Source organism: Salmo trutta, chromosome 30 (assembly GCF_901001165.1).
Source record: "Salmo trutta chromosome 30, fSalTru1.1, whole genome shotgun sequence".
Lineage (NCBI taxonomy): Eukaryota > Metazoa > Chordata > Actinopteri > Salmoniformes > Salmonidae > Salmo > Salmo trutta.
In genome coordinates, this window is record NC_042986.1 from 43,177,255 (window position 1) to 43,189,944 (window position 12,690).

The 12,690-nt window shown below is 47.1% G+C and overlaps 1 protein-coding gene across 1 annotated transcript in view; it reads left to right on the forward strand.

The window, feature by feature from the left end:
* Positions 1-2,016: 2,016 nt before the first annotated feature.
* LOC115168786 (membrane-associated guanylate kinase, WW and PDZ domain-containing protein 3) overlaps positions 2,017-12,690 on the forward strand; it is a 69,451-nt gene continuing 58,777 nt past the window's right edge. Inside the window, exons 1-3 of the mRNA XM_029724341.1 lie at positions 2,017-2,140; positions 9,374-9,493; positions 10,383-10,556. Of these exons, the coding sequence (XP_029580201.1) occupies positions 2,083-2,140; positions 9,374-9,493; positions 10,383-10,556 (352 nt within the window). The 5' untranslated portion in view covers positions 2,017-2,082. The remainder of the gene's footprint in view (positions 2,141-9,373; positions 9,494-10,382; positions 10,557-12,690) is intronic.

Sequence of the window (12,690 nt, forward strand, 5' to 3'; positions counted from 1 at the left end):
TAGGTAGTGTGTACTGTAGTAGGTAGTGTGTACTGTAGTAGGTAGTGTGTACTGTAGTAGGTAGTCTGTACTGTAGTAGGTAGTGTGTACTGTAGTAGGTAGTGTGTACTGTACTGTAGTAGGTAGTCTGTGCTGTAGTAGGTAGTGTGTACTGTACTGTAGTAGGTAGTGTGTACTGTAGTAGGTAGTGTGTACTGTAGTAGGTAGTCTGTACTGTAGTATGTAGTGTGTACTGTAGTATGTAGTGTGTACTGTAGTAGGTAGTCTGTACTGTAGTAGGTAGTCTGTACTGTAGTAGGTAGTGTGTACTGTACTGTAGTAGGTAGTCTGTACTGTAGTAGGTAGTGTGTACTGTAGTAGGTAGTGTGTACTGTAGTAGGTAGTGTGTACTCTAGTAGGTAGTCTGTACTGTAGGAGGTAGTCTGTGCTGTAGTAGGTAGTGTGTACTGTAGTAGGTAGTGTGTACTGTACTGTAGTAGGTAGTGTGTACTGAAGTAGGTAGTCTGTACTGTAGTAGGTAGTGTGTACTGTAGTAGGTAGTGTGTACTGTACTGTAGTAGGTAGTGTGTACTGTAGTAGGTAGTGTGTACTGTACTGTAGTAGGTAGTGTGTACTGTAGTAGGTAGATTTTGTTCAGTTTTTATTTTGTAGGAAGATGTTCCCGTGTTTCTCTACCTCTCGTCCCTGTCCCGTCTCTGTGTGATGACACGTTATTCGTCCCTGTCCCGTCTCTGTGTGATGACATGTTATTTGTCCCTGTCCCGTCTCTGTGTGATGACATGTTATTTGTCCCTGTCCCGTCTCTGTGTGATGACATGTTATTCGTCCCTGTCCCGTCTCTGTGTGATGACACGTTATTTGTCCCTGTCCTGTCTCTGTGTGATGACATGTTATTTGTCCCTGTCCCGTCTCTGTGTGATGACATGTTATTCATCCCTGTCCCGTCTCTGTGTGATGACATGTTATTTGTCCCTGTCCCGTCTCTGTGTGATGACATGTTATTCGTCCCTGTCCCGTCTCTGTGTGATGACATGTTATTTGTCCCTGTGTGATGACATGTTATTCGTCCCTGTCCCGTCTCTGTGTGATGACATGTTATTTGTCCCTGTCCCGTCTCTGTGTGATGACACGTTATTTGTCCCTGTCCCGTCTCTGTGTGATGACATGTTATTCGTCCCTGTCCCGTCTCGGTGTGATGACATGTTATTTGTCCCTGTCCCGTCCCTGTGTGATGACATGTTATTTGTCCCTGTGTGATGACATGTTATTTGTCCCTGTGTGATGACATGTTATTTGTCCCTGTCTCGTCTCTGTGTGATGACATGTTATTCGTCCCTGTCCCGTCTCTGTGTGATGACATGTTATTTGTCCCTTTCCCGTCTCTGTGTGATGACACGTTATTTGTCCCTGTCCCGTCTCTGTGTGATGACATGTTATTTGTCCCTGTCCCGTCTCTGTGTGATGACATGTTATTCGTCCCTGTCCCGTCTCTGTGTGATGACATGTTATTTGTCCCTGTGTGATGACATGTTATTTGTCCCTGTCCCGTCTCTGTGTGATGACATGTTATTCGTCCCTGTCCCTTCTCTGTGTGATGACATGTTATTTGTCCCTGTGTGATGACATGTTATTCGTCTCTGTCCCGTCTCTGTGTGATGACATGTTATTCGTCCCTGTCCCGTCTCTGTGTGATGACATGTTATTCGTCCCTGTCCCGTCTCTGTGTGATGACATGTTATTCGTCCCTGTCCCGTCTCTGTGTGATGACATGTTATTCGTCCCTGTCCCGTCTCTGTGTGATGACGTGGGACATGGAGGGAACAGCACACACACTAATTCAGCCTGCAGCGGTGTAGGCGGCATAAAGAGGTCACCGCTGTGACCGCAGTGCCTTCACAACGTCTATAGGTGTGTCCCTTAACTACAGCTCGTCACTGGGTGGAGACCTGTTACAGGTGACAGACACACGTTACTCATGTTTTTGTTGTTGCTAACGTCTGATAACGTGTCTCTCCCCGTGCAGGTTCCACTCTGTGTAAGGATCTGAGGTGGTACCTCAGCAAGTGTTTTACTCCAGGATCCATGGACAGCCAGCTACAGCAGGTCATCAGGGAGAACCTGTACCTCCGAGCCATCCCCTGTGAGTAGAACTACACACACATCTCTCTGTGTACCTGTCTCTCTCTCTCTCTCTCTCTCTCTCTCTCTCTCTCTCTCTGTGTGTACCTGTCTCTCTCTCTCTCTGTGTACTTGTCTCTCTCTATGTGTGTACCTGTCTCTCTCCAACTCTCTCTCTGTGTACCTCTCTCTCTCTCTCTCTCTCTCTCTCTCTCTCTCTCTCTCTCTCTCTCTCTGTGTGTGTACCTCTCTCTCTCTCTCTCTCTCTCTCTCTCTCTCTCTCTCTCTCTCTCTCTCTCTCTGTGTGTGTACCTCTCTCTCTCTCTCTCTCTCTCTCTCTCTCTCTGCGTACCTGTCTCTCTCTCTGTGTGTACCTGTCTCTCTCTCTCTCTCTCTCTCTCTCTCTCTCTCTCTCTCTGTGTGTGTACCTGTCTCTCTCCAACTCTCTCTATATGTACATGTCTCTCTCTCTCTCTCTCTCTCTCTCTCTCTATATATATATATATGTACCTGTCTCTATCTCTCTCTGTGTGTACCTGTCTCTCTCTCTCTGTGTACCTGTCTCTCTCTCTCTCTGTGTACTTGTCTCCCTCTCTCTACGTGTGTACCTGTCTCTCTCCAACTCTCTCTATATGTGTACCTGTCTCTATCTCTCTCTATGCGTACCTGTCTCTCTCTCTCTCTGTGTGTACCTGTCTCTCTCTCTCTCTGTGTGTACCTGTCTCTCTCTCTATGTGTACCTGTCTCTCTCCAACTCTCTCTATATGTGTACCTGTCTCTATCTCTCTCTCTCTGTGTACCTGTCTCTCTCTCTGTGTGTACCTGTCTCTCTCTCTCTCTCTCTCTCTCTCTCTCTCTCTCTATCTCTGTGTGTGTACCTGTCTCTCTCTCTCTCTGTGTACTTGTCTCTCTCTCTCTACGTGTGTACCTGTCTCTCTCCAACTCTCTCTCTATGCGTACCTGTCTCTCTCTCTCTGTGTGTACCTCTCTCTCTCTCTCTGTGTGTACCTGTCTCTCTCTCTCTATGTGTACCTGTCTCTCTCCAACTCGCTCTATGTGTACCTGTCTCTCTCTCATCTCTCTCTCTGTGTACCTGTCTCTCTCTCTTTGTGTACCTGTCTCTCTCTCTCTCTCTCTCTCTCTCTCTCTCATCTCTCTCTCTCTATATGTACCTGTCTCTCTCTCATCTCTCTCTCTCAATGTGTACCTGTCTCTCTCTTTGTGTACCTGTCTCTCTCTCATCTCTCTCTCGCTCTATGTGTACCTGTCTCTCTCTCATCTCTCTCTCTGTGTACCTGTCTCTCTCTCTTTGTGTACCTGTCTCTCTCTCTCTCTCTCTCTCATCTCTCTCTCTCTATATGTACCTGTCTCTCTCTCATCTCTCTCTCTCAATGTGTACCTGTCTCTCTCTTTGTGTACCTGTCTCTCTCTCATCTCTCTCTCTCTCTCTCTGTGTACCTGTCTCTCTCTCATCTCTCTCTCTCTATGTGTACCTGTCTCTCTCTCATCTCTCTTTCTCTATGTGTACCTGTCTCTCTCTCTGTGTACCTGTCTCTCTCTCTCTCTGTGTACGTGTCTCATCTCTCTCTATGTGTACCTGTCTCTCTCTCTCTCTCTGTGTACCTGTCTCTCTCTCATCTCTCTCTCTATATGTGTACCTGTCTCTCTCTATGTGTACCTGTCTCTCTCTCTCTCTCTCTCTCTCTCTCTCTCTCTCTCTATGTGTACCTGTCTCTCTCCAACTCTCTGTATACCTCTCTTCTCTCTCTCTGTATCACGCACCCTCTCCCCACACACACACACACACACACACACACACACACACACACACACACACACACACACACACACACACTCACACACACTCACACACACAGACAGTCCAACAAACATCAAGCAGTCACGCACACACAAACACTTACCAAAACACATTTTTTATATATACTCATGCACTTCAAATCAGATGTCCTCAATCACAGATGATTACATAGGAAAACAACCTCGTAGCAAAGCTGCGATGCCGTGGTGATGATGATGGAGAGAGAGCTGCCAGGGGGCTGCTGCTCCCCGCTCAAAAACAGGATGGAAAGAAATAAATAACAAGTGAAAAGTTCAGTCACTAAATGGGTGAGAGAAGCACTTACACTGTTTCTATGGTAACTGTTGTCAAGCGTCAGGCCAGTAAGATGATTCATCTTGACAGATCGTTGCTTGTTGTTCCGTCTACATCCCAAATGGCACCCTATTCCCTATATATAGTGCACTGCTTTAGACCAGAGCTCTATGGCACCCTATTCCCTATATAGTGCACTACTTTAGACCAGAGCCCTATAGAACCCTATTCCCTATATATATATATATAGTGCACTACTTTAGACCAGAGCCCTATGGCACCCTATTCCCTATATATAGTGCACTACTTTAGACCAGAGCCCTATAGAACCCTATTCCCTATATATATATATATAGTGCACTACTTTAGACCAGAGCCCTATAGAACCCTATTCCCTATATATAGTGCACTACTTTAGACCAGAGCCCTATGGCACCCTATTCCCTATATATAGTGCACTACTTTAGACCAGGGCCCTATGGCACCCTATTCCCTATATATAGTGCACTACTTTAGACCAGAGCCCTATGGCACCCTATTCCCTATATAGTGCACTACTTTAGACCAGAGCTCTATGGCACCCTATTCCCTATATATAGTGCACTACTTTAGACCAGAGTGCTATGGCACCCTATTCCCTATATAGTGCACTACTTTAGACCAGAGTGCTATGGCACCCTATTCCCTATATATAGTGCACTACTTTAGACCAGAGCCCTATGGCACCCTATTCCCTATATATAGTGCACTGCTTTAGACCAGAGCCCTATGGCACCCTATTCCCTATATATAGTGCACTACTTTAGACCAGAGCTCTATGGCACCCTATTCCCTATATATAGTGCACTACTTTAGACCAGAGCCCTATGGCACCCTATTCCCTATATATAGTCCACTACTTTAGACCAGAGTCCTATGGCACCCTATTCCCTATATATAGTGCACTACTTTAGACCAGAGCCCTATGGCACCCTATTCCCTATATATAGTGCACTGCTTTAGACCAGAGCCCTATGGCACCCTATTCCCTATATATAGTGCACTGCTTTAGACCAGAGCCCTATGGCACCCTATTCCCTATATTGTGCACTACTTTAGACCAGAGCCCTATGGCACCCTATTCCCTATATAGTGCACTACTTTAGACCAGAGCCCAATGGACCCAGGTGCCTTATGGGAATAAGAACCCAGATTTGTTCCCCCCATCCAAACCTCCTCCAGCCTCATTCCTCCATGTTAACCACGATTCTCCCTCTCCGGCCTCTAGGTCACCAGGCTGCTCGTTATGGCGCACGCCTGTCACCATCGTTACGCGCACCTGAGCATAATGCCACTCACCTGGACTCCATCACCTCCTTGATTACCTGCCCTTTATATGTCACTCCCTTTGGTTTCTTCCCCAGTCGTCATTGTTTCTGTTCATGTTTCATGTCGGTGCGCTGTTTGAGTTTCTTGATTTGTTCAGTTATTTATTAAATGTATTCACTCCCTGAACTTGCTTCCCGACTCTCAGCGAACATCGTTACAGAATGACGACTCTCAGCGAACATCGTTACAGAATGACGACTCTCAGCGAACATCGTGACAGAATGACGACTCTCAGCGAACATCGTTACAGAATGACGACTCAGCGAACATTGTTACAGAATGACGACTCAGCGAACATTGTTACAGAATGACGACTCTCAGCGAACATCGTTACAGAATGACGACTCAGCGAACATCGTTACAGAATGACGACTCAGCGAACATCGTTACAGAATGACGACTCAGCGAACATCGTTACAGAATGAAGACTCAGCGAACATCATTACAGAATGACGACTCAGCGAACATCGTTACAGAATGACGACTCAGCGAACATCGTTACAGAATGACGACTCAGCGAACATCGTTACAGAATGACGACTCAGCGAACATCGTGACAGAATGACGACTCTCAACGAACATTGTTACAGAATGACGACTCTCAGCGAACATCGTTACAGAATGACGACTCAGCGAACATCGTTACAGAATGACGACTCAGCGAACATCGTTACAGAATGACGACTCTCAACGAACATCGTTACAGAATGACGACTCAGCGAACATCGTTACAGAATGACGACTCTCAGCGAACATCGTTACAGAATGACGACTCAGCGAACATCGTTACAGAATGACAACTCAGCGAACATCGTTACAGAATGATGACTCTCAGCGAACATCGTTATAGAATGACGACTCTCAGCGAACATCGTGACAGAATGACGACTCTCAGCGAACATCGTTACAGAATGACGACTCAGCGAACATCGTTACAGAATGACGACTCAGCGAACATTGTTACAGAATGACGACTCAGCAAACATTGTTACAGAATGACTACTCTCAGCGAACATCGTTACAGAATGACGACTCAGCGAACATCGTTACAGAATGACGACTCAGCAAACATCGTTACAGAATGACGACTCAGCGAACATCGTTACAGAATGACGACTCTCAGCGAACATCATTACAGAATGACGACTCTCAGCGAACATCGTTACAGAATGACGACTCTCAGCGAACATCGTTACAGAATGACGACTCTCAGCGAACATCGTTACAGAATGACGACTCAGCGAACATCGTTACAGAATGACGACTCAGCGAACATCGTGACAGAATGACGACTCTCAACGAACATCGTTACAGAATGACGACTCAGCGAACATCGTTACAGAATGACGACTCAGCGAACATCGTTACAGAATGACGACTCAGCGAACATCGTTACAGAATGACGACTCAGCGAACATCGTTACAGAATCACGACTCAGCGAACATCGTTACAGAATGACGACTCAGCGAACATCGTGACAGAATTACGACTCTCAGCGAACATCGTTACAGAATGACGACTCAGCGAACATCGTTACAGAATGACGACTCAGCGAACATCGTTACAGAATGACGACTCAGCGAACATCGTTACAGAATGACGACTCAGTGAACATCGTGACAGAATTACGACTCTCAGCGAACATCGTTACAGAATGACGACTCAGCGAACATCGTTACAGAATGACGACTCTCAACGAACATCGTTACAGAATGACGACTCAGCGAACATCGTTACAGAATGACGAACTCAGCGAACATCGTTACAGAATGACGACTCAGCGAACATCGTTACAGAATGACGACTCAGCGAACATCGTTACAGAATGACGACTCAGCGAACATCGTTACAGAATGACGACTCTCAGCGAACATCGTTACAGAATGACGACTCAGCGAACATCGTTACAGAATGACGACTCAGCGAACATCGTTACAGAATGACGACTCTCAGCGAACATCGTTACAGAATGACGACTCAGCGAACATCGTTACAGAATGACGACTCAGCGAACATCGTTACAGAATGACGACTCAGCGAACATCGTTACAGAATGACGACTCAGCAAACATCGTTACAGAATGACGACTCAGCAAACATCGTTACAGAATGACGACTCAGCGAACATCGTTACAGAATGACGACTCTCAGCGAACATCGTTACAGAATGACGACTCAGCGAACATCGTTACAGAATGACGACTCAGCGAACATCGTTACAGAATGACGACTCAGCGAACATCGTTACAGAATGACGACTCAACGAACATCGTTACAGAATGACGACTCAGCGAACATCGTTACAGAATGACGACTCAGCGAACATCGTTACAGAATGACGACTCAGCGAACATCGTTACTCTCTTTTTTCACTGGTGGGAACATGTGGGTCTGGGCAGGTGCGATGTCATTGGGTCTGGGCAGGTGTGATGCCATTGGGTCTGGGCAGGTGCGATGTCATTGGGTCTGGGCAGGTGTGATGCCATTGGGTCTGGGCAGGTGTGATGCCATTGGGTCTGGGCAGGTGCGATGTCATTGGGTCTGAGCAGGTGTGATGTCATTGGGTCTGGGCAGGTGTGATGTCATTGGGTCTGGGCAGGTGCGATGTCATTGGGTCTGGGCAGGTGTGATGCCATTGGGTCTGGGCAGGTGTGATGCCATTGGGTCTGGGCAGGTGCGATGTCATTGGGTCTGAGCAGGTGCGATGTCATTGGGTCTGGGCAGGTGTGATGTCATTGGGTCTGGGCAGGTGCGATGTCATTGGGTCTGGGTAGGTGCGATGCCATTGGGTCTGGGCAGGTGTGATGTCATTGGGTCTGAGCAGGTGTGATGTCATTGGGTCTGGGCAGGTGTGATGTCATTGGGTCTGGGTAGGTGCGATGCCATTGGGTCTGGGCAGGTGTGATGTCATTGGGTCTGGGCAGGTGTGATGCCATTGGGTCTGGGCAGGTGTGATGCCATTGGGTCTGGGCAGGTGTGATGTCATTGGGTCTGGGCAGGTGCGATGTCATTGATATTTGTGTGCGTCTGTCTGAGGTCTTTTGTACGTGTATGTTCATATTGTTTGAAAAATAAAATAGGATCATACAAAAAATATATAGTACCAGTCAAAGTTTGGACACACCTACTTATTCCAGTGTTTTTCTTAATTTTTACTATTTTCTACATTGTAGAATAATAGTGAAGACATCAAAACTATGAAATAACACATATGGAATCATGTAGCAACCAAAAATATGTTTCAGCTGTGATTTAATGGTACATGACATGTCCCTCTTTCTTTCAGAGGTGATTTAATGGTACATGACATGTCCCTCTTTCTTTCAGAGGTGATTTAATGGTACATGACATGTCCCTCTTTCTTTCAGAGGTGATTTAATGGTACATGACATGTCTCTCTTTCTTTCAGAGGTGATTTAATGGTACATGACATGTCCCCGTCTCTTTCAGAGGTGATTTAATGGTACATGACATGTCCCCGTCTCTTTCAGAGGTGATTTAATGGTACATGACATGTCCCTCTCACTTTTCACACACGTATTTATTTAGTTAATCTCTTCCATTTACACATGCTTTCCTCTGACTGTTGCTGGTTGAGAATAGTTTCAGGTGTGCTTCAGAAATCAAAGATATCTCTTTTAAGGTCAGGTACTTTTATACCAGATGGAGGCTTGTTTACCCTAACACAGTATTTTCCCGTTGTAAACAAGTCTCTGCTTGACTAGTGTGTGTGTGTGGTCCACTATAGCCTTCCATTATCCTCCTATCTCCAGGTACGACCAGGCAGCTTCGCCACGAGGAGATATCAGGAGTGGACTACAATTTTGTCTCCGTAGAAGAGTTCTTTTCCCTGGAAGAGTCTGGAGCCCTGCTGGAGAGTGGCAAGTTCAAAGGTAAGAGTCTGGAGCCCTGCTGGAGAGTGGCAAGTTCAAAGGTAAGAGTCTGGAGCCCAGCTGGAGAGTGGCAAGTTCAAAGGTAAGAGTCTGGAGCCCAGCTGGAGAGTGGCAAGTTCAAAGGTAAGAGTCTGGAGCCCTGCTGGAGAGTGGCAAGTTCAAAGGTAAGAGTCTGGAGCCCAGTTGGAGAGTGGCAAGTTCAAAGGTAAGAGTCTGGAGCCCAGCTGGAGAGTGGCAAGTTCAAAGGTAAGAGTCTGGAGCCCAGCTGGAGAGTGGCAAGTTCAAAGGAGTGTGTGTGTTTATTGCTCTTGGCCAGTGGTGGAGTGGAGGGGGGGGGGGGTTAAATGCACGTAAAAAAAGCCGTTTACCAAACGTTTTGATTTTGCGCGAGCGTTTAGCCAATAGGGAGCATTACTTTACTGTGAAGCACACGTGGTGCTAATAATGATATATAGGCTACTGATGTTTTCATAATTTGACCGTGTATCTTAGGTGGTTGAGGTATTTCATTTTTTATTTTGTAGTTATAAAAAAATTATTTGTTACCGCGTTCCAACATGTGCTTTCTGTTTCGTAGTTGTAAACAAAGGCACTCCACAAATAAAATTGATTGAAAACTTGAATTCTTGTTTTTTTTTTTTTTTTTACATGTAGCCTACAGGAACAAACTGTTATTTTGTATTCTAATGTTACCTAAGACCTTCATAAACAAAACCAAATTATAATTTTTTTTAGATGGCATATATGAAATGTATTAATTACACTTTTCGAATGTTTCAGTCAGAATGACTGCTCATGAGCTTGAAGGGGTGAGTCTCTTGATGCCTAGCATTTATAGTGTTAATTGATTAACTGATTGTTCCTCCTCTGTACCTCCCCTTCCTATCAGGTAACTACTACGGGACGCCCCGCCCAATCCACATTGGCCCAGAGAGCCCACCAATCACGTACCAGGAACACCGGAACCTGCTCCGGAACTTCAGGACTCGCAGCAAGTCGCTAAGCAACCTGGAGAAGGCTGTGGAGGAGGGAGAGAACAGTGAGGAGGACTCTGGTCTGTCAGGTATAATCACATACAGGCTGTCTGTTAGCCTAAACATTGAGACATCCATCACAGAGGAGACACTGAGAATAATCACCAGACTTGAGCATCTTAGTTATTTTTCTGATGATCTCATTTCTCTCTTTTGTAGCTGTAACAAGTATGTGTGTGTGTGTGTGTGTGTGTTTCTATCCCAGTTTGCTCCTCTCCCCAAGCTAAACATTGTTGTCATCTATTTCCCACCAGGTGTCCTTGGAGAGTTCCTCAATGAGCTTGACACCTTGATAAGCTAATTTCCCAATGAACATTCATCGTACTGGGCGACTTTAACCTCCTGACCCCTTTCCTCTTTTGACCTCACCCTTTCCCAGTCCTATCCCACTGCCAGGCAATATGCTTGACTTCATCTTCACTAGAGGCTGTTCTTCTACTAATCCCACTGCAACCGCCCTCTGTTTCTGATCACTACTTTGTTTCCTTGTCTCTCCATCTCTCCTCCAACCCTAGCCACTCTGTCCCTACCCAGATGGTCATGCACCGCCGCAATTTTCTCTCTCTCTCTCTCTCCCACTACTCTCTCCTCTTCTGTCCTATCATCTCTTCCTTCTGTTAAATTCTTCTCCCTCCTGTCTCCTGATTCTGCCTCTCCTCCCTTTGACTCCCTTGACTCTCACTGTCCCCTTTCCTCCTGGCCAGCTCCACCTTCTACTCCCTCCTCTCTCCCTCCTCTTCCTCTGTATCTGCTGCTAAAGACGCTTTCTATCGCTCTAAATCTCTGCGGACGACTTTGTAAAATAACTTCCGCTCCTCATTCACTCAGCCTACTGAACCCACTGGTCCCACTCACACAGAACTACCCTATGCCTTGACCTCTTTCTCCCCCCTCTCTCTCTCCAGAACTACCCTACGCCTTGACCTCTTTCTCCCCTCTCTCTCTCCAGAACTACCCTACGCCTTGACCTCTTTCTCCCCTCTCTCTCTCTAGAACTACCCTACGCCTTGACCTCTTTCTCCCCTCTCTCTCTCCAGAACTACCCTACGCCTTGACCTCTTTCTCCTCTCTCTCTCTCCAGAACTACCCTACGCCTTGACCTCTTTCTCCCCTCTCTCTCTCTAGAACTACCCTACGCCTTGACCTCTTTCTCCCCTCTCTCTCCAGAACTACCCTACGCCTTGACCTCTTTCTCCCATCTCTCTCTCCAGAACTACCCTACGCCTTGACCTCTTTCTCCCCTCTCTCTCTCCAGAACTACCCTACGCCTTGACCTCTTTCTCCCCTCTCTCTCTCCAGAACTGCCCTACGCCTTGACCTCTTTCTCCCCTCTCTCTCCAGATGACATCCAGCAAATAGTGATGGTCCTGCCGCCCAACAACCTGCACTGCTCGACCCCCATCCCCTGTTCCCTTCTCCAGACCATCTCTGGAGACCTTCTCCCATTCTTCACTTCCCTCAAGAAACCAACACTCGAGCCCACTGACATCCAAAAACGACCTTTCTTTGATTTCCAAAACACTTCGGCGTGCTCTCTCTGATCAACTCTCTCGTTATCCCTCTCAGAACGATCTTCTTGACCCTTAACCAGTCAGGCTTCAAGGAGGGTCACTCAACCGAGACTGCTCTTCTCTGTGTCACGGAGGCTCTCTTCACTGCCAAAGCTGACTCTCTCTCCTCAGGTCTCATCCTCCTAGAGCTATCCGCTGCCTTCGACACCGTGAACCATCAGATCCTCCTCTCCTGGCTCTCAGGGCTGGGCGTCTCAGTCTCTATCAGATCCTCCTCTCCACCCTCTCAGGGCTGGGCGTCTCAGTCTCTATCAGATCCTCCTCTCCACCCTCTCAGGGCTGGGCGTCTCAGGCTCTATCAGATCCCCCTCTCAGGGCTGGGTGTCTCAGTCTCTATCAGATCCTCCTCTCAGGGCTGGGTGTCTCAGACTCTATCAGATCCTCCTCTCCACCCTCTCAGGGCTGGGCGTCTCAGGCTCTATCAGATCCTCCTCCCCACCCTCTCAGGGCTGGGTGTCTCAGTCTCTATCAGATCCTCCTCTCCACCCTCTCAGGGCTGGGTGTCTCAGACTCTATCAGATCCTCCTCTCCACCCTCTCAGGGCTGGGCGTCTCAGGCTCTATCAGATCCTCCTCTCCACCCTCTCAGGGCT